A 23,056-nucleotide genomic window follows, 5' to 3' on the forward strand; every position below is an offset into this window, starting at 1 on the left:
AGCCTGTAGGCAACACTAAGGATAGCCCTAATAGCAATCCTAACTCATGAAAAGGTCGACATTGCGTCCATATTAACAATTTGCAAATGTCGATATTCATTCTATTGACATTTATATATTAATGGGTTGATAACTATTTCCTGCACAGATAATCGACAGACATTCAGGTTCTGGCTGAATCCTGGGCTCCTAAAGATCATTCGTGGGAATCCTTTCTTCCCTACACCCCCCTCCTCCAGAGCACATGGACTCAACCGCAGAGCTCAGTTCATAGACATACAAGTATATTGTTATGGGATAAGGTATTGGGGGTTATTCAGACCTGCTCTCTGTTGCCCGAAACTGCATCAGTCTGCAATTCGTTAGCCCACCACAGTGTAATCCCGCCCCGTGCAAGTCTATAAATGGCTCGCTAATCGATCACTGGTTAGCAAATCAATCTAGGCCGGAGCAGACATCACACGCCCTCTTTTAATACACCTGAGCGCGCCTGTGGTTTTACGGACACTCACAAATGGCTGTTTTCTGTCAAACTGCAACCGGCTTGCAAATTTCAATAAAAAAATAAAAATAAAAATTAATATGTACTCGTTCGATAATCAATTCGAAAATGCACAACAGCGACCAGCTCTGAAAATCCCCATCGTGATCATAAAGTAATAACTACTTAATAGAAATTTATTTCCAAATAAACTACGGCGAGTACTCCAAAGAAGAGGCCATATGAAAGCGGATGAGGACTCAAGTAGGGAAGTGTTTGTGCAATAACTAAATGACAGTCTTGAGAGAAAGCTAACTGCCCGTGCTACTGCCTTACCAACACATTCTTACAATAGAAGCCTATTGTAAGTAAGAAGAAAGGAATTGCAGCCCATAATGAACTAGGACCAATGTTCTCTGCAGAATAACCACAGTCATTCATTCTACTGAAGTATTTCATGGGGAACATAACATGAGTGACAACCTGATGCTATGGGGTATATGCAATCACTGTCCAGACAGCCGTCTTGTCGAAAAGACGTCCGTGTTTGACATGAATAGATTGGAAGGGGTTCCGATATATTCAGTGCTAGCTGTTATTTTCGGCAAGTCAAAATGTTCCGACCTGCCGATAACCAGGTGGAATGACGGAATAGCCGCTAATCCACCTGCCTTTGACGTAAACAACGCCAAAACCAAAAGGTTTTGGCCATGTTTCCGGCAATCTCAATCCGTCACAAAAACATGCCGGGTGAGCAGCAGCAGTTTACACGGCACCGACCTCCTGTTCGTCGCCTTACCGGCCTTCCGAGCAGCTCACCCGGCCCCGTCCAGCCTCCCGTCGCATCAATCAGCAGCCAAATCAGACATCTGGATTTGGCCGCTGATTGAATCAGGGATGCTGGATCCAATCCGGCAAAAGACTGTCGGAATGGATCCGGCATCAATTGAACATACCCCTATATACTGTAATTAAGCACCATTTACGTAGGCCACCTCTTTTTAAGTAACCTTGAAGATGTCACTTGTTCGTTATTGAAACACAAAACTTCTAAAAAGTAAGAAACTTAATGTCAAAAGATAATAACATCATGTGCAGACAATCACATATACAGTCTGGAGAGGTCGTACTAATATTTGCTCCTAAATGGAACCTAAAATAACAGTAATAAATAAACTTAAAGTAAAATGCAAAAATAGTAAGTTACTTTTAGAACCAGGTCCGAGGCCAAAACTTCTTTGGCGCCATTGATTTTGGCACCGGCCTCTTTGTACTGATCATCAGAGAACTTTGAGGGCTCGCCAGCTCCAGATTCCACCAAGACATTGAAGCCCTGTTTAACAAGAGCCTGGACACCGGCCGGGGACAGCGCCACCCTCTTCTCATTCTGGAAAATCTCCTTGGGGACGCCCACAGTCAGCTGTTTGTATGGGATTCCTAGAATAAATAAGATCTCCGCATTATTGCCAAATTTGTGGAAGGTAGAACAATACCATAACAGGTCAAACTAAACGGTAGTTACATCACACTTGCTGTTGCCATAGGCACGTGATTTGTCATACACATAGGGGCCCGATTCATACCAGCTCGCTAGGCTGCTTGTGTTCAGAGCCTGGCAAGAGCAGGTTAACGCCGCTCTGGTAAACTCCCGAACCCCGCCGAATCTGTTTGCATGGCTGCGAACGGATTTGTATGGGAACTCATCCGTTCACAAGCGCCCACAGAGGAGGAATCATGTGATGATTACTTAGCATCGAATGCTTGCGGTGAGGGGGTTTTCTACCGCAAGGATGGCCTCTTTTCAGCGAGGAAAAGCCATCCTCGCCATCAAACCTTCGCCGTATTCAATGTTTGGCCAGAACCATGGCCGTCACAGGCCGACAAGGATACCCTTAAACGGTGAGGTTGACCGCAAATGCAGTGAGTCCGCTGCATTTTGTGGCAATCCCCGCCATTTTAATAGGCACAATCGCCGTTTCCACCTCGCCAAAGAGAACCAGCGAGGTGGAAACGGCGAGTTGAATACTTGATGGCGATCTATCAGCACTGCTCGCCGTCATAGCTCACCGTCCGGTGCCTTGAATATTTGAGAGAAAGAAATGGTAGTCGCACAGTCCTGTCTAGTTTAAAATTGTGGTACCGAGCGGTTTTGTGAACGTACAGCCCGTTGGCTGAGGGCGCACTCCTACCTACTTTAACGTATCAGAACTGTTACCCAGTCCTGCTGATTGTGAGACGACGTGTCACATTAGAGCACGCCGTACTCCAGGGACTGTGGGATCACAGTCAGCGTGTAAGCACCGCATATTGAGCGGCAGCCGGTGCCCCCATACACGAGCACCGGCTATTTGAATTGTATTTTCACGCAGCCAATACGCTATATATCAGCGACTGTGGGATCAGCACTGCTATTGATACGCACAGTCAGCGTGTAAGCACCGCATACTGAGCGGCTACCGGTGCCCCCAAACACAAGCACTGGCTATTCGAATTGTATTTTCACGCTGCCAAATACGCTGTATACCCTAACTGAAGGGTGTTACACCTACCTTGACAGACTGGTTGGAGTCGCACCGCTCTTTCCCCAATGATTGGGGTGATCCAGTTTGAACTCAGCTGAGACCTATAAGTTCACTATCCGCCACATATTTATAAATAATACTTAATATACCCTCTAGACAGTGTATGAACTCCAATAAAAAGGAAACTGTTAATAAGGAGTGTGGGGCCCCACGTTGTAAGGATAACTTATATCCTTTTTTAACAAGAATATGTAGGTCTTCTATGTTTTGTGTCATTTTATTTCGCTATACTTTTAACCAAATATGAATAAAGGTTACATTTTAATAAATCTTCTATAGGTGCACCACACAGCGACATTTCTTCCTGGCCAGAACCATGGTGCCTTGAATACCCTCACCGAGTAATCTTCCCTAGACATAGACAGCTATAGGGGGAATATGTTATTTGCAGCTATGCTTTCCTGCTGCATTAGTTTGGCAGCGGCTATGCTATTAGCCCAGATGCCGGCATTTATCGTGTATAAAGCTATGTGTTCCTCAGTCATGGGAAGCAGAATCCCAAATAAGGAGCCGTGATAACATATGGGATCCCTGATGCAATGTGTGCCAATAAACATGACCTCTGTCTGGATACCGTGATAACGACCGTCTGTCAGAAGTCACAATATCAGGCCATTTTCAATCGTCTGAAAATGCATCTGCGCTATTTGCATACCGCTCAAATATTACTCACACCAAACAGAGGTTGTGGTTTCAAGTAGCGAGGAAGTGGACCAGTGTAGAAGTTCCCATAGCAACCAATTGGTTTCTACCTATCCCTTTATAGAACCTATTTAATAAATGCCACCTGGAAGCTCACTGGTTGCTAGGGGCAACTCCTCCACGGTTTTCATTGCATGATAAATGAACCCCATAATTTTGGTCAATATATGTCCCAAATTACACAAATGTCCATAGACAAGGCTCCAGGAAATGAATGCGTAATTAAAGATCAAGATCCAAGTATAACAGACGCAGAATAATGACAGTTACAAATAGCCATTGTGCAGGGGATGCACAGCGTTTTATGGGCACAAATCGCACCCAGTGTACAGTCTAAATGGTATGGCTGAAATGGCACCTAGCACACATCTAACCGCGTGGGGGCACCAAACGTTACCAAGACATCAGTCCAAAATAGAATCGGCTCCAATTTGGTCCAGGCACAATTCTGACTATATAGGGCGGTATTCAATGAGCCTGATTCGCCATGTTTTTATGGCGAATTTGTGCTGTTTGGCGAATTTCTGACTAAAACGGTGAATCACCCTATTCAATGACCACATGGCGAATACATTTCAAGGTTGTTTTCACCATGATTCACCGAGTAGCAATCGCTATCTTTTTATGGTGAAGTGGAATGTGAACTTTTAAAATAAAGTGTTTTGTTTTTTACATTTGGTGTCAAAAAATCAGGAATTTTATTCTGAGGAGGGGCATGCTATTTTTATTCATGTGCTGTAAGCACATGAATATATATTTAATAAAAAAAAAAAATTTTTTTTTTTTTTACACAGCAGCCAGCAGGGGGCGCCGGTGCCGAGCCGCTCATTACATATTCATATATTCACTGCACCCGATCGTTAGGATCGTGTGTAGTGAATATACGCTCCCCTGCTGGCACCCCCGGGGGGCAGCCTGTGCTGCCTGGCACCCGGGGAGCCCACCTACCCACCACAAAGTTCTGGGGCAGGCAGAGAGACTACCATCTCTCTGCCTGGCACCGTCCTCAGGCTCCCTGCGGCAATCGCCGCAGGAGCTCATATTCGCCAGTCAGGGGCAGCGAGCCCCTGACACGTTGAATACCGGAGCCCGCCGGCTCCGGAACGTGGCGAATGTGCAGCGAATCCTAAAAAGGATTCGCTGCACCTCGCAGGTATTCACCGCCCGGTACATATAATGCGGCAATTCATTTTAAAGACAAGACCGGGATGTTTTTTGCCTTCAAACTACTTGCCGCTTTAAATCAAGCAGCTATGGATTCTGACTTATACTTGTGCTTGTAATTAACATTACCTCCGTTCTGCTATTATCAACATGGTTTTTGGATATATCCCGGAATCTGATGTAGGCCTCTCTGCTTTCATCTAGCTGTGTGTCCTTCTTACATAAATAGTAACAGATGCATAATTGTTCATTCAGAGCAGAAGCTGGCAGCGGACTCCTAGCTAGCGGAGGCACTTAACAAACCAAGAACGCATGCTATACTCTAACAAACCAGTGTCTAAAAACAGGACTCTTTTGCTGCCCATACACTTGTGAGATATTGCAGGCAACCATTCGATTTCGACCACATCTGGCCGATAAATCACAGGCATGGCGTTGAATGTCACATCGATAGATCTTATGTGCTGCACATAGGGCCTTATTCTAGTTCACTCTTTCTGACAAAATCCTTCTTAGATGGACAAAACCATGTGCACTGCAGGTGGGGCAGATGTAACTTGTGCAGAGATAATTAGATTTGAGTGGGGTTTTACTTCAAAGTGAGATCTATATTGCAGTGTAAAAATAAAGCAGCAAGTATTCACCCTGCACAGAAACAAAATAACTCACCCAAATCTAATTCTGCCCCACCTGCAGTGCACATGGTTTTGTCCATCTAAAGAAGGATTTTGTCAGAAAGAGTGAACTAGAATAAGGCCCATAATCCCTATCGAATTGCAGGAGCGATCTAATGTGTTTTGTAACCACACATGATTACTTAACTGCAATCCGCGGGTGGGGGGGGCGGAGGGAACACTTTCGGCGGCGTGGGGTTTGTGGAAAGGGGGCCGGAGAGACCTCTGGTGGCGTGGGAGAGGGCGGGCAGAGTAGAGTAGCACTAGTGGGCGGCTGGGGTCAGCGGTGCCGGCAGAATTGTTTTAAAAACACTGGGCAGCCCCCTGATTGGCTGTGAGAGCTCAACCATTCAGAGGACTGCCCAGTGTTTCAAAAAAATTCTGCCGACACAGCTGACCGCCACTAGTGCTACTTCTAGCGCTATGCTACAACGCCGGCCTCTTCCAGCACCCGATGTGCCATCTCAAGATGGCATGCGACATTGGGTGCTGAAAGGGGGCACTTTTTGCACCACAAGATGCGATCGTATTCGATGGACATTGCACTTCGGTGTCGCATCGAATCCGATCACGTAAGTGTATGGGCAGCATTACTCTAAACAAATCTAGAAAGCACTAATTTTACACACTGCTTGGTTAGAAGGTTGGTACTCTCAAAATATAAAAAGGGATAAACTATTTCTAGTATGTAAAAGGACTTCTGGGGAGCTGCCGATGGACAACAGGCTGCAGTAGTGCCGGGCGGGCAGGAGATTTCATAATTCCCATTTAAATGAATCGGTGACTGCTGAATCATTTGAATGGGAATTTTGAAATCTGGCCGCCGGCCGCTGATGCAGGCTCTCTCTCTGGCTACCAGTAGTGGGGGGTGGATTTGGGGGTCTCCAGGGCGATTAGCACTGCCGATGCTGCCGTCTGTCAGACACAGCAGAGGACCCACAGCAGGTAGAGTACCTCTCCTGCCTGGCGCATCCTCACTCTGTAGACTGCAGGTGTGAGCCAGCGGTGTGGCACACATTACAAAATCGGACCTGAACAACGCTGGGTGACGCTGTTTGCATAATGTAAAAGATAGGAAGTAGTTACATAGTTACATAGTAGGTAAGGCTGAAAAAAGACTTGCGTCCATCTAGTTCAACCTGGTATAGATATCCATTGCTGATTTGGTAGGTTCTGGTATTTTACAGACAAATTATATTTCTTATTTGTACCCATGGATGTTTTTCTCCAGTAAATGTTTGTCCAACTTTGCCTTGAACGCATTTAATGAGCCAGCCATTACCACCTCTCTGGGAAGAGAGTTCCAGAGTTTGACTGTTCTGACCGTAAAGAAATTCTTTCTACTAGCTGAATGAAATCTTTTTTCTTCTAATCTATACTCATGCCCTCGCGTCCTAGATTCCTTTCTAGTAGAAAATAGGGTGTGTGACAGTTCCTTATATTGGCCCTTGATATACTTGTACATGTTGAGCATGTCCCCCCCTTAAACGTCTCTTTTCTAATGTAAATAGTCCCAAATTGCTTAATCTCTCCCCGTAGCTTAAATTCTCCATTCCCCTAATAAGCTTTGTTGCTCGCCTTTGGACTTTTTCTAATTCTATGATGTCCTTTTTATAGTGTGGGGCCCAGAACTGTACTCCGTACTCTAGGTGAGGTCTTTACCAGTAAAGCTGGGTACCCAATATACAATATGCTCCTTGAGTGATGTACCTTGAACTATATGGTTAATGATGTAGTTCAGTGACGTCTCCCAGCCCCCGCTCCGTGCATGCAGTCATTAACGATATAGTCATGTCAAACAAATCGTATTGACTTTTTATGTCTGGGTGACTAAACTAGTAGCACAAGCGGGGGGGGGGGGGGGGGGGGGGCAGTGCATATTTAGACTTTAGGAAGGCTTTTGACACTGTACCATATCACAGGATGGTAAATAAACTAGAACACATTGAGATTGTGTTCCAGGATGGTTGAATGATAAGATGATACGATCTTGGTTGTAGGATAGGAAACAGACAGATAGTAAATTGAGTGTATTCACAAGAGGTAAAGGTTACCACCGGAGTACCCCAAAGATCTGTTCTGGTCATTTTTAATACAGGGTAGGCACCCCGGAAGGATCTAGTAGACTAGAGGAACGGGCAAGAACATGTTTAATGTAAAATAATGCATCTCTTGTGTCTCAAAATCCAAAGCTATATATAGCATTCATGGCACTATAATGAAAGGGATCCAGGGGCCGTATTCAATTGTTTAATCACACCCAATCTCCTGTCTAAAGTGACGGGAGTTCACTGAGCAATATACCAAATTATTTTTTAATTTGCACTCATTATGGTTGGGCGCAACGCAAATGACTTCCCATTTGGCCAGTCAAAAGGGTGACCATTGGCACATTTCATGAGTAGCGGGTGGAGATGATGTTAGTGCACCAATAGGTTGACCCCCATATTGTCAACATGCATTAGGTAGAGGGTCTACAGGTACAAGCAAGATGGTAAGGTCGACACGATTATGGCTGACAAATTTTAGGAGAAATTTTTTCATGTTTTTCAAAAAATATTCTAGATTTACTATCCAGGTGGACTACGAATGGTTAAAGCAACTGCGGCGGTGGAAGAGAACCGGTGAGGGGACACGTTTCAACTGTTTAAGCTTAAATATGGTTAACCCTACAAAAAAAATAAAAAAAAAGTGTCGATCATTGTGATGTCGACCTTATGTAAATCCACAATATGGGATCACCCTAATGACTGTCTATCTAGACAGTGTAGATCTTCTATACCACACCTGTAGGACAGGAGGATAGGCATGGAGACGGGAGGGATGGAGGTTCAGAGAAAATCTGAGAAAAAAATGACTTCACCAAAAGGGTAGTGGATAGGTGGAATGGCCTCCCATCACAGGTGGTAGAGGCTAAGGGGGTATTCAATCGCCGGCGACAATCCCCCCACGGGGAATATGACCGCCCGGCCCAATTCAATGCTGTCTTCCGCGACAGCATTGAGCAGGGTTTCTCGGCAGAACGAGCCCAACTTCACTAGCTGTCTGGCTCGTTCTGCCGAGAACGTCCGGGTAGTGACAAGCTGCCGTCTGCAGCTCGCGGCCACGCCCCCTTCTCGCTCCCTGGCAGGCGGGACATTGAATCCAGCCTGCATGTTCTCGGTCGAGCTGACCGAGAACAGGACAGGGTCACGGCAGTCGAGCAAGCTCAACCGCCGTGCCTTAAACATTGAATACCCCCCTCGGACAGTAGAGCAATTTAAACCGCCTTCGTATAGGCATAAGGATATCCACTGAAAAACCTAATGAACTAATAGGGTTGAAGTTACCAGAAGGTTAAAGTAGTGTCAGACTAGATGGGCCAAGTGGTTCTTATCTGCGGTCACATTCGGTTTCTTTGCTATCCATACATCTAAGGTCGGATTCCTCTGTTGCGATTGATAGCCCCATTTTTTTTTTTTTTTTCATTTTTCATGCACATTATTGAACATTGAGAAGTATTAGATTTAAGATTCCACATTTGACCTTATTCTTCTACTGACTTCGTCGTCTTTTTTTTTTTTTTAATCTCTATGAATTCAATTTGCCTGATAAAGTATCAACCATGTTCCAAATTTTCCAGCCAGATGCATAGTCGGACCGCAATATCATAAATGAATAGCCGGACTGTTCCTGAGATACTCCACTGTTTTCCAGACTTCACCAGTGTCACTGGTGGACAATTCAATTGTTGCTGGTGCCCCCTGCTGGGCATATATGCTAATGGCGGTCTATTGTACGAATTGTTCCTCCAATCAGACGCCCATTAGCATGTTACATATCTCTTGGCTCCGTCTAATGTCACTGTGTGGGTGCACAAACTACGAATTTTCTGGCAACTCAAAGGCTTGAGAAAAAAAAATGTAACCGTGGGTTATGGGCATCTATCAGTGAAACAATTGAATAGCTCCGTCAGACCAAGGTTGACCAAAACTGTCCTCAAGATCTACCAACAGTCCATGTATATCAGGCAACCTGTGGGTCTATAGTAAAAATGGTACTTGTGTAGTATGACGCCGCCCATCGCATCGCAGACCATAAGGCATGCGATGGTATGCGATATCGCGCGATGTTCCCCAAGGTCATACAACTTTAAAATTGTATGTCATTGTATATGGCATACAATGCCATACAATGCGATGGGATGTGATTATAACTTGTATAAGCACCCTAATGGGTGCTTTCAATGTTAAATGCACCCCTACGCCACACCCACTATGAACGTGAACCCGAAGCGTGGCGAGCGCAGCGAGTCTGCGAGGGGCGGCGGTACGCGTCCTCCGACCTTTTCAGACCCCCACTATCCACGTCGGCATGGAGTGGATTCTATAATGTGTGGCGAGCACAGCGAGTCACCGAGCCCGAAGCGTGGCGAGCGCAGCGCACCCCGCAAGGGGACGCGCTTAACTTCACAGGTATACGCGTCCGCTCACCTCGCTAGGCTCGCCACACTTTATAAAATCATCTCCACCCCGACGTGGATAGTGGGGGTATGAAAAGGTCGGAGGATGCGGACCGCCGCCTGTCGCAGGCTAGCTGCGCTCGCCACGCTTTGGGTTCACATTTATACTGGGGGGTGCATTCAACATTGTAAGCACCCATTAGGGTGCTTATACAATTTAACATCGCATAGGGGGCTTAAATCGCATCGCAGTGCATCGGGTGTATGGCATGCGATGCGATGAAAAATCGCACGACTAAACATCGGGGGCGCCGTGAGAATACACAAATACCATAAAAATTAAGGCATTAGGTTTAAAAATGTGACAGTTAGTAATGACTACAGCTGTGCACCAGCTAGGGGATAAGGAAAACGTGGACCATTGGTAGATATCGAGGACCAGTTTGGCCACCCGTGCTTTAGACGGACAGCTGGTGGTGCGCGCCAACACCGAATTCCCCCCACTGACTTTAAGACGCCTGTATAGTATCCAAACATTCTGCTAGCAGAGCCAGTCAGTCTGAATTTTCAGTTATGAATTTCATGCCAGATACTGCAACAAATGTCTCGCTAATAACCTATAAATCTAAGTATTTGTGTGAGGTGAGGTTCCAGCAGTACATCTATGCTGTCTTGGCCTATTCGTCTGACTCGCAAAAGTATTTATTTTTATCTTTAGATATAAAAAGGTCTTTTATTACACTTACTACGGCTATGAACCCATTAATCGCATTGTTATTTTGACTTCTTCAGTATTAATTATAGTCTCTCTGTGTTTACTGTACACTATACTATACCTTCCCCCTCTCTTCTACTGTTTAACAATAAATATAAAGAGACATAAATGAGGCAATCTCTAATCTGCTTCTCCCGGCAGATCTAGCTATTCATATAGTCCACATCACGTACATAGAAATCTCTCACCTTTCATTGACAACAATGAACATAGTGATTTCCCCCAGTTAATAATCTGCCCAACTCCTCATCTGCACCAGTTACTACTATTCAAAAACTTCTCTACTGCTAGTATCTTTTTAAACATCTCAATTCCGGTGCTGAAGTTGCTTTTATTGTATTTGTTACTAGGCTCTCCTTGTAACCAGGGGAAACCAGTAACTATGGGGTAGATTTATTAGGCTCGGTGAAGTGATAAAGGGCGGGATTCTCTAAACTAAAAATGCGGTAAAAACCCAGTTATCGGGTTTTTACCACATTGTGGGATGCTCTAAAGTTTCCCTTCCAGGTTACCGGGGACGTCGCCAGCAAAAGCCTATGGGCTTTTACCGCGACCCACCGCCACCCTGAACGGACCCTCGCCGACCCCAGCCCGCCCCCCCCCCCCCCCCCCCCACCCACCCACCCACACCTGTGTCCGGGCAGCACAGCGCTGTGCTGCCTGAACCTGTGACCTCCTCCTCCCTGCACTGAAAATCCTCTTCCGGGTGCAGGGAGGAGGAGAGCCCGCAGCAGCAGCACAGTGTAAGCTGGGTAAAGGGGGGGGGGGAGCCGCCGGGACCCACTGCGCATCGCTGCATGAATGCGGTTGTCCAGAAACTTGTGGACAGTTTGCCAATAAGTATCTGTAGTGATCACTGCACGTTGTGGACCTACACAATACAGGTCGAGTGTCTATTATCTGAATATCTGCAAACAGAAATATTTAGAAAAAAGTTCTGCTGCTCTGTTCACTTTCACTTGACCTCTAGTGGGAACGGTATAACGCAGGTTCCTCATTAATCATCAACTACCGGCTTATCAAGTTTTCCACACACACTGGTATGCGCTACACATATGAGCATGTGACTGTCACACAGGACAAGGCTATCTGGCTCTAGCAGGGCCACTCAGTTTGAGCCAGATTTGAGTTTGTCAGGTGAGAGGTTGTAAAAAAGAAAGTGTTTCAGAATATACGCACAGCGCCATTGTCCTGTACGCCACGAGGGACGTCACTCAGAAATTAACTATGACGACTCATGTTGCATAGCACCAGAAATTCAATATTGCAACTAAAATAAAAATACTATATATATATATATATATATATAAAACATAAACATGTAATATACTTAAGGGTTTTTTAGGATTACTGTAAGGGCTATTTCACATGCTCGGGCTGATGCCGGGCGGCGAAACTCCGCATGGCCAAAATGTGGTACAGAAGTTTTTCAATGGACGGGAAGAGCACTGACCGGCAGTTGATCTTTTCAGTGGTAACATCCCGCTGCAACCCGGTGGCCGGGCCGCAACCGTCTCGTTTGAATGGACACAATGCTGTAAACTGTTAACTACTGTATACGGCATGGCTATTGGCCGTGCGGAGTTTCGCCGCCCGGCGTTAGCCGGTGTGTGTGAAATAGCCCTAAGCGGTATATTTCCAATGCTTTTCTGATGAGGTGACTTCACAGAAAAATTTTATATTAATGGTGTACACTATATAATTTACACTAAGACAGCTTGCTGTGGTAGAGGAAAGGAGCCACTGAACATAAGATATATGTGAACATGATTTAGTACAAGACGAACACCGTTTGCCTTTAAAAAAAAAAAAAAAACAGTGGTTCTCAAACTCGGTCCTCGGGACCCCACACAGTTCATGTTTTCCAGGTCACCCGGCAGGTGCACTCAATACTGACTGACCCATTTTAAAAGATCCACATGTGGAGCTAATTATCTCACTTGTGATTCTGCGAGGAGACCTGTAAAACATGCACTGTGTGGGGGGTCCTGAGGACCGAGTTTGAGAGCCTGTGAAATAAACCAATCACTGTCAATAAACATCTACTGCCACCTGATACCATGCTTCTCTTCAAAAGAAGTCTTACATGGGAAAGTTACCAAATCCTATGAAAGATTCAGTTCAGAAATGCTTTCAGAAATCTTTATGGTACGAGGTGTTTCCTTAGCGGACCCTCCCATGATCTTAACACCCTAAAGGTGCCCGTACATGGTGGGATGGTCTGATGCATTCTGAAGTTTTTAGTTCAAAGCGCATCATGTGTATGTCACACCTCACTGTGTTTCTTCCGGCTGGCGCTGCGTGCACCCACGTAGTTCAGATCGCAATCCAAAGAAGCATGTGCAGGCAGTACTTTTTGTACTAGATCGCACTTAGTTCAAATTGCACATTGTTGTAGTGCAGTGTTGGCCAACCTGTGGCTCTTGAGCCTCATGCGGCTCTCCCCCTTGTAAAGTGAGGCTCCTGCTCCCACTGCTGCCCGCCGCCCACCGTCCGTCCCAGTCCCCCCTGCTGCCGGTTCCCTGAATCCCTTTTCCTTCTGAGGGGAGGAGAGCAAGCATGGCGCATCTCTCCTACCCATTACTGTGCATCCTTGTGACTGGGCCGTCCGCTAATTAGAGCTCGCGGGCCAGCAGCCAATCAGGAGCCGGCCAGCGAGCTTTGATTGGTGGACAGCCCAGTCACAGGGAAGTGAGGGGGAAGGAGACGCGCGGTGTGCTGTGCTCTCCTCCCATCAGTGACATGACAGGAGGACTGCAGGGGGACACCAGACTGTCCTCTCCCCGCCCGGCAGCAGCAGCAACAACGGTGAGTGCTGCATCTGGGAAATTTGCACTGTGGGGGCATAGCAGTTTGTGGCACTGTGGGGGCATACCAGCTTTCTGGCACCATAGGGGCATACCCGGCACCGTGTGGTGCATACCTGGCACCATGGGGGGCATATGTGTATTTGGCACGATTGGGGGCATATGTATATATGGCACTGCACTATTGGAGGCATATTTGTATCACACCCACCCAAGGGGTCAAAATAAACTACGCCCCTTTTTTTGGCGCATGCGCCTTCGGCGCACGCATGATGTCGGCTCTTTAGCTTGACTACCGATATTTTTCGTCTCTTTACCTCTGACCGCTTGGCCACCCCTGTTGTAGTGTATCGCATGCAATTTGAATTAGATGCGATACAATCTAGTACAAAAGTCATCTAGCACATATCGCACCGTGTATAGGCACCTTCAGTGTTTATTGGACTCATTTCTTATTTTGTAAAATCATAACGCAGAAATTTGAAATTGTGAAATATAGTTAACCCCTCCGTTTTCAAGGCGATAAACTTTGTAAGTCATCTCACTTATAATTGTATTTATACATGTTGAAGCTTCAATTAAGTTGTAATAATATTATTATTAATAATGTGTCTCTTATTCTCCGAAACACTGCCATCTGCTGGCAGGGCGTGGAACTACATCTCTTTCTCACACATTCACAAACACAGAAGGTATCTAAAAATTGGGAACCACTTTTCTAGGCAAACGGTTCTAAAAAGGTACCCATACCCTTTCCGATTTGACCTGTTTTCAGAAATCGGCCCAAATAGGACGTGTTTGATGTCCCTCTTGGGTCCAATGCACGTTCCGGTGCATGTCGGACTTGAGCCAGAGGTCAGACCTGCTGCCTGTCCGACCTCTGACTGGTCCCCACTCCCAGCAGCGGGCTACAGGGTTGCATGTGATGTATTGGGGGGGGGGGGGTTTCGAATGGTCCATACACTGCTGCGATACATTGCAGTGGTGTGTGGCCACCTTATCAAGCAGACTTCATATCACATCTGCGCCTCCTCTGTGTATGTTATGTATCATTAGGGAGGACCGACAACTGCTCGACAGATATTTAAGGATTTTGCACTTTCTATTAGATCTCAAATATTAGGCCCCGACGCGTCAGAGGGGGGGTGCCTACAACAGCTATAGATTACAAAAGGTAACAGAAGCGAGTGTATAGTTTCGAAATACGGTCAATAGGTCAAGCCTATTAATGTCGACATGAATTGGGTCAACCAATGAAAGTCGAAAGGCCTTAGGTCAGCACCTGAAATAGGTCGACAGGGTTGGACAGTCAAAAGATAGACAGAAAAACTCACTTTTTGGGGGGAGCTGCCATGTACCTACAGGCAGTACTTCAAGCCCTAAAATATAACCGCGTGCTGAGCACAGCAATGAACCTTGCCTGTAGCATGGCGAGCCCATCGGTACTCTTTGACGGTGATCGTGTCGACATATCGGATAAAAATAATGTGAAAAACTCATTCGACCTTGCCATTGTCAACCTAATGCTGGTTCTCACTGTCCTTTAACTAATTAACTAATAAATGTCCCACTAATAAGGCAGCCCATATTCTTTTATATACTGTATATGTTTTTATTGCACGATATAGGGTAGTACAGTTTCTGTTATGGTGCGTTTCGTTTTGCATTACATCATTAATTCCAATTCGGGATCTAGCAACTTTTTTATTCATTTGTTTCATGTATTGTAGCACTTAGATTTTATTATATTTTGCCATTTATATTTAACATAGATTTTAGATATTTGCCATTATTAGCACCATGGAGACTTTTCTTTGGTTCGCAATGTATCTAACACAGTCTTGCAAATGACAGGTGCTGACCAGGTTGCTATGGGCAATTTCTCCTCTTTACCGCTCTTTAAAGTTTGATAAAACACCCCCTCCGTGTCTTCTGTACAAGTATCTACAGGATCTCTGAGACAAGTGGTTACCTGATTTGATTGGCTGCTGGCACCAGAGGACTCGGTGGGTACGAAACATCCGGAGGCATGGCGTCTTCACAGTCTGGACCTTCAAGGATATTACATTGCTGAACAGGGGACTTGAGCAGCTAGTAGCTACTGATCTTAGGATGCCCGACATGTTGACTGGATATTACTCTGGGGCCTTTTGTATCGCACGTCCTCCTGTAAAAAATAAAATAATATTCAAATACTCAAGGAAAAACACCCAGGCCGAATGTGCTTGTGGCGTGGATTTATGATTAGGATGACAACAGGGCAATCGGCCACTAGAGGGCAGACTGGTTCCAACGACACGTGGCTGCGCACACAACTGGTTATTTTAGGAAATCATGGGTTTCTTTTCTTGTTTGCTATTCTATGGGATGAGAGTTTAAAAAAAAAAAGTGAGGTTTTCCTGCCTGGATTTCCCAATGTAACTGCACTGCTAAGAGAATATAACTTACTAACTGTGCGGAGTTTGTATATTCTCCCCGTGTTTGTGTGGGTTTACTCCGGGTACTCCGATTTCTTCCCACAATCCAAAAATAGGTAGGTCAATTGGCTTCCAACAAAATTAACCCTAGAATGTCTGTCTGTGTGTGTGTGCGCGTGTGGTAGGGAATATAGATTGTAAGCTCCACTGGGGCAGGGACTGGTGTGAATGTTCAAATATTCTCTGTAAAGCGCTGCGGAATATGTGTGCGCTATATAAGAAACTGTTAATAAATAAATAAAATATACCCCTAGTGTTGGGAAAAAGCATTGATGGAGGTGGTGGTTATTTACGTACGATTAACAAATTCAACTAAACCATTATGATTTGTAAAAGGAACCTCAGGTGTGATTTCAGCTATACAGATATAGAACCTAGTGGTTCTAGGAAAAGGAATTAATTGTAATTTTTTTTTCTTTTTTATTCAAAAATGGTCTATAGTACATTAAATGTTGCATGATGTTACTATTCATATATTAAAGTGGCTCACCATTGCATCTACTACTAGCGCTAGGGCTAGGGCTGTTGAGCCTGACTAGACGTTGTACCTGAAAGGATTAAGTGGGAATCGAATTAGCAAGCCCATGGACACTCAAGTAAGGCAAGTTCTGTGTGATTGTATTGTCCCATCTGGAAACATCCAATTTCACAGATAGATAGATCTGGTCAAGTTCTACCCAACTCAGAATATCACCGTCATATGCAAAAATGGGCAAACTCGCATCTGTGCGTGCGCTGCATGTAAAGCTGGCCATACATCAAGACGACCTGCAAAGCAAACGTCCTGATCATATGCGGATCGTGGAGCCGTTAAAAAGCAATGAGAGTCAAAGGATCAGACGTGCAGCATGTCTGATTTGGGCGACGACCTCTAGACCCGCGGGACCACGCATCGTAACAATATTACGCATGATGTGTATACGATCCGTCGAGATTGTGTGTTGGGGTCCAATGTCGTTCTGGTGTATGGGTCTGCCATTAGTAAGATGTCAGAATCAGGATGTCAGAATCCTTGTAGACGGCCTACAATGCAAAGCTTCTGCATTTGCTGATGGCTGCGGTATAGATTCACATTCGGTCATACGATGTGAATAGATCCCATACTCACGGAACCTATTCACAATAAGTGCAGAACATGGGAGAAGCCCAGCACCACTGTAGCTGCCAGACATACCCCCATCAGTGACTTGGCACAGCCCAATACTGCCGCTGACGGGATGATGTCCCTTCCCAGGCCAGCCACGACCCACTGACGCTACCCCTGCGGTCTGCCCGCATCCTAGCGGGATCACTACTAATCCTTGTTGACCTATCGCCCGGATATCTGTGCTGGTGAGGTTAATTTCAGGGTAACCCTGAGCGGGATAGCACCGTGCTATACAAATATTAGACAAAATACCACACTTGTTAGCAGTAGGACTGATGTAATGTAATGTAGGTTTATGCATTTACTCTGAGGTAATAATTGCTTGAAAATAAAATGGAATACAGCTGGTGAAAGTGGAGATGGCCGGGGACTTAATAATAGCAGGGGGAAAGCCGAGTAGCCGCATACTGTCAGGCAGCTGCTGCAAAAGGCAAACAAAATCCTGGGCAGCCAGAATAAGGGGAACAGTCATGTGATACAGACGCAGCCTTACCATTACACGTCACTGGTTACACCACATAGTAAGTATGGGATACAGGTTTCTGAAACTCCCTATAAGTAGTACAGCAGAAAACTGGAACAGTAATAAAGTGAATGGGAATTAAGGGCCTGCTTTGTAGTTTTGAGAGTAATTGCAAAACAACAACCCCTGGCACTAGCATACAGGGGGCTGCCCTGTATGTGGGGTTCTACCCCCACCCTACTAATGTGGGGTTCTACCCCCACCCCACTAAGGTAGCCAAGCCAGTCACTGGACAGCTATATTTTGGGTCACAGCGGTTGCTTGTGATGTCACGCAGCGGCCGCAGCCCGCTCCGCAACTTGTCACACCTGCATTGTACAGAACACCCCCCCCACACACACACCCTGTTGATGCAAAGCCACCAAAACAGTGCCCTCCGGCAGCCCTTAAGGTGCCCATACACTATAGAATTGCCTGGTGTGATGAGATGCGCGCTCCCGCCAACATCTTATCGCACAGCTCAAAAAGTATGTACTAGATTGCATTACAAAACATATGCGATGTGATCTAGTCCAAATTGCATACAGTAATTGTACCGTGTATGGGCACCTTTAGACTACGGTCAGTTTCAAAGTGCGCGCATGCACAGATCACCGAAAATAACCAAATAGCGAATTTCGGCATTCAGAGAGTCATGCTGAATCGCACCCGAAATTGTAAAAAGCATTCACAAAAGCCAGGTTTTCTTGATCTGAAAAAAAAAAAAAAAAAAGAAGAAGAAGAGTTCCTCAGGTGACTTAGTTGTAAAAAAAATAAAAACAATAAAAAGTCTTGCAGTTATGGTGGTAAAGCTATAGATTGCCTTACCACACCAGGAACAGGACGACCCACAGGAGTCGCCATCTGTAATATAGGGGTAGTTGTATTAACCAGCGTTAAGTGATATGCTGCACTCAACACTGTTTTTTTTTTGTTTTGTTTTTTATTACGAGTGCACGTACGTGCACTAGGGGCAGTCCACCGCTTAACGCTCGGCGCGGCTGTCCCCTTCAATCCCCTTCCTGTTTGCGTCCCAGGCGATGTATGGCTGGCTGTCACGTATATATCACCCGTTAAGCCGCTTCGCCAGCCCCAGGCTTGCGTTGTCCTATTGTCACAGCCCTGCTGCTGGCTCCGGCCTGTGCTTGATAGTAGCGAGATCTTGCACATGCCCAGTGAGCTGGCCAGGCCGGCAGAGGCAGCGCATCAGTCTGAACTGATGCGCTGTCTCCAAGAGGGGACATCGCCGGAGGTGGGAGCTTGCGCTCCCCCGCTTCGGCTGACAAGATGTTAATACTTCTTGTTGGTGTCCCTTCCTGCTTCGTCTCATTAATGAGGTGAAGCAGGAAGAGTTATAGCAGCACGATAAGCACCGCTATAATACATCTGACGCATAATTAATAGAGGACACTTTGGGGGCAAACGACAGGTGCCGACTGCTAAAAGCCCGACACACAGGCAGCGGGTATTCTTCCTCGTGGGGGTCCACGACCCCATAGAGGGAGAATAAAATAGGTGGCGAGCGCAATGATCCACTGTGCCCGCAGCGTGGCAAGTCCGGGCAGTCGGGATTCCGATGTCGGACTCAGGACTGTCAGAATCCTGACTGAAGGGGTGTTATACCACACCCAATGATACAGGGGCTTTTTACAATTGCCACTTTTGGTGTCCTGATAAATGAGGACTGTCTTCATTAATCATTCTTGATTTATCCTTATTTTACTGTAGCCCCATTTCATATTGTGTACAAATCCGTAAAACAAGACAGGGTAATAACAGAAAGACAATGAGGTCACAATGGGCTATCTGTCTGCAGGAGACAGGTGCACCTGAAGATATAAAACATTTCACAACACGTGGACGTGTTTGTGTTCCCCAAGCGTCAGGAAAACGTCCGATGCTGGCGTGTACAGCTGATACAGTAAAGCATGGAGGTGGTGGCGTTATGCTGTGGGACTGTTTAAGGTGGTTTTATAGAAAATTCAGTACCACCGATGGACAGGACAGCTCAGAGTCCTGATCTTATCCCCACTGAGAACCTCTGGGCCGGAATTGGAGCGACTGTTGCGTTCTAAGCTGACACGACCTTCCACAGTGCCACAGTGAGGCTTGTACAACAGGATAAACATACCGCCTGTTGTCCAGGAACTTGTGGACAGTTTGCCAAGAAGGGTGTCTGCAGTAATCGCTGCATGTCGCGAACATACAAAGTACTGGCATCAATATAATTTGTCGATCTATTTGCTCTTTTGCTTTCATCGTGTACTTTCTATAGCCAGCGCACAATCTATAAAATATACACAAAGAGATCGATTCCGGATAACAGAGAAGACCACAATGTGCCATTGGAACAGCACATCACACATTTTACCTCATACCCAAGGGGTTGCGTATGTAAGGGTGAGATGTTGCTGTGCCAGAATTACCATAATAATCCCAAATAAACGAATTGGCCCCACAGAGCGTTCTAAAGACTCAAACATAAAAAAAAAAAAAAGCAAGTTGAGCATAACGGAAGCATATAGTTGTCCACACCAAAGGAGGAAAGCCAGCATCAGTGTGTGTGACACTATATGCCCCGAGGCTATAAAGAGCATTACTATCAGTGTGACATAGGTAAGAGCATAAGCCAGAATGTGATTAGATAACAGATTGTGCATCTCTGATAAAGCGTTTCCTCAGACAGCTTCTGTACACAGACAGAAAGCATAGCCCTTCTACACGTGCTATGCCTTGGAGTGAGACGCACAAAGCGGGTCAAACACGGTCCTGACCTGGGTAGAGGGCGGTGTAAACAGGTATGCCGGGTCATCTGACCCGGTTCTAGTTTACGTGAATGGGGGGGACGTACAACCTGCTGACTGCAGCACCCGCAGGTTGGACGGGGGGGGGCACAGACAGCCTCCACTGCTATTTGCTATACTCCGCAGATAGCAGCGGTGGCAGTGGAGGAGGTGAATGGCCCCCAGCGCAGCAGTAGGGGTCCCGGCAGTGGCGATGGGCGCTTGGAGATGATGTCATCTCCAACTGGCGGCTCAGGAACCGCCTGCGCCGGGTGGAGGGGGATTGCGGTGGTGTAAATAGGAACAAACGCCAGGTCGCACCCGGGTTGAAGCTGGGTCCAAAAACCCGGGTGCGACCCGGCGTTTTGTTATAAAATGGGTATAAGAGAAATGTGGATCATAATGGCAATGCACATGTTCCATTATCAAGTTCCAACGGCTTAGTTCAGTGGTTCCCATACAGGGTTCTCTGGCACTCCAGCAGTCCAGCTTTAAAGGATATCGATCCTTCAGCACCATGTCTAAATTAGTACCTCAGTCAGTTTACTTATATCATCTGAATACAAAGAGGGAATTTCTCAAAACCTGACAGTTTGGGTACATTGAGTACAGAGTTTGTGGGGCAAATTAACACATTGCTTGTGTATTACTATGGCCCTGGTTCTAAAAATAATCACCAAAGCACCCCAACAATTAAGGTTTTAAGGATATCCAGTTTCTGCACATATAGTATAATCAAACTAACGGAGTTTCTAATTAAGTAACCGGTCCAACATCTAGTCAGGTCAACAGCCGTAGCGCTAGTAGCAGATCCAATGGTGAGCCACTTTCAAATAAGAACAGTAACATCGTTCAACATTCAATGTAGGCCATTTTTGAATTTAAAAAAATATATACAATTTAAAACAGACTCTTTGAATCGCAAAAACATTTTTTTTTTTTTAAATTGGACTGCAAAGGATACACACTTTTTTACAATATAGCTGGTTGGAACAAAAATGTGGCTTGGATTCGTTTGAGAACAAACTAAATCAACCATTTGCTCCCAAAACAGACGAAAATGGTCATTTGCATAAACCGGTTAGATCAAAAGGCTTTGACCAATTTGTCTGTTTTCCTTGTTAGGGAGTGTAAATTATGATTTGCTCCCATTCCAACCAGTCAAGATAATCTTATAGTGTGTATCCAGCTTTACGGAGTTCTTGAGTTGCGGCCCCGTTTGGGAACTACTGTGCTATGTGAATAGCCATTCCCTCAGCATTATTCCTGCTGCTGCTTTGCTACATGAGGGCAGGAGTTTGAGTGCAGCCAAGGAAAAAGAAAATGGCATTTACATAAATGTGTCCACGATACCCTCTTCCACCCAAGTTAGTAGTCATAGCGGCTACTCCTGCCCAAGCATATTGCTGTAGTAAATCTCCCTCACCAACCCATAGATAACAGCCAATACAATAAGGGTATATGCGCTACTTATACATGCAGAAACATCCACGCGGACTAGGAACGCCGGGTGGCCCATATGTCCTGTCATGCAATAGGTTTTATATGTTCTGTGGAACCCACAGCCGCAGCTAGCTCTCCTACCTAACCTTTGTCTCAGTCATGGATTGTCTATATCAGGCATGGCCAACCTGTGACTCTCCAGATGTTGTCAAACTGCAAATCCCATCATGCCTTGCCACAGTTTTGCTATAAGGGAGTGTTAAAACTTTGGCAAGGCATGCTGGGATTTGTAGTTTCACAACATTGTCCTGGTCTATATCATGCAAGGATCCTATACTCCAATAGTATTTACATTCACTGTCTGAGTCAGCGCTATTGGAAATGACATGAGAAAGCCGTATCTGGATGCATGACTGCATTGCAATATTTACACCTGTACTTTCCAGGTAACAGGTCAACACGGTCACATCAAAGTCACTTTGGAAGCTGCTGCTGCTAGCGCCACCTTCAGGAACTTCATAAAGATATCAAAATAAAGCGAATATCTGCTAAAAAATATATATTAAGGATAATAAAAAAAAAAAATTCATGATTATACACTACAGCATATATACAGGTGTATAATGGCTTCTAGTAATGACACTTTTAGTAATAACCTTACTTTCATTTATCCTAAACCAACATTATCCGTAATGAGAAAAGGGGCCTACACACGGGGCGAATTAAGGCCAATTTCTTAGCTACCTAGCTAGATCCCTTAGATTTGAAGCACGGATCACTCCATGTGTACACCCTACCGCGATGGTGATGCGCGGTCCCGCGTGTTACCATTGTCCACAGAGCAGTGGCGTAGCGCCAAATTTTGCACCCCCGCCGCAAAATGTTGGTGCCCCCCTCATCCATCTCACTCAGTCGTCCCCCCACGACCCCTTACAGCAGACCGTTTTGAAGGATGCTAGAGGAGGCTGCTGATGCCCCCTCTAGCATCCTTAATACTGTCTGCTGTAATGGGCGGCCATTTTTTTGAGGGACATTTTGTCATAAGGAGCTAGGAGGAGGCTAGGAGCACCCGGACGCA

At 45.7% G+C, this 23,056-nt stretch overlaps 1 protein-coding gene across 2 annotated transcripts in view; it reads right to left on the bottom strand.

Annotated features, from left to right (window-relative positions):
- NNT (nicotinamide nucleotide transhydrogenase) overlaps positions 1-23,056 on the bottom strand; it is a 108,178-nt gene that overhangs the window by 79,681 nt on the left and 5,441 nt on the right. Inside the window, exons 1-3 of one of the 2 annotated variants that reach the window (XM_083153970.1) lie at positions 22,412-22,434; positions 15,599-15,793; positions 1,689-1,918 (exon numbers count right to left, since the gene is read on the bottom strand). In XM_083153970.1, coding sequence (XP_083010096.1) covers positions 1,689-1,918; positions 15,599-15,749 — 381 coding nt within the window. In that variant the 5' untranslated portion in view covers positions 15,750-15,793; positions 22,412-22,434. Of the gene's footprint in view, positions 1-1,688; positions 1,919-15,598; positions 15,794-22,411; positions 22,435-23,056 lie in introns of those variants that run through there. The other variant, XM_083153961.1, reaches the window with a different exon arrangement.

The sequence above is a fragment of the Crinia signifera genome, chromosome 1 (genome assembly GCF_055691185.1).
Source record: "Crinia signifera chromosome 1, ASM5569118v1, whole genome shotgun sequence".
Taxonomy (NCBI): domain Eukaryota; kingdom Metazoa; phylum Chordata; class Amphibia; order Anura; family Myobatrachidae; genus Crinia; species Crinia signifera.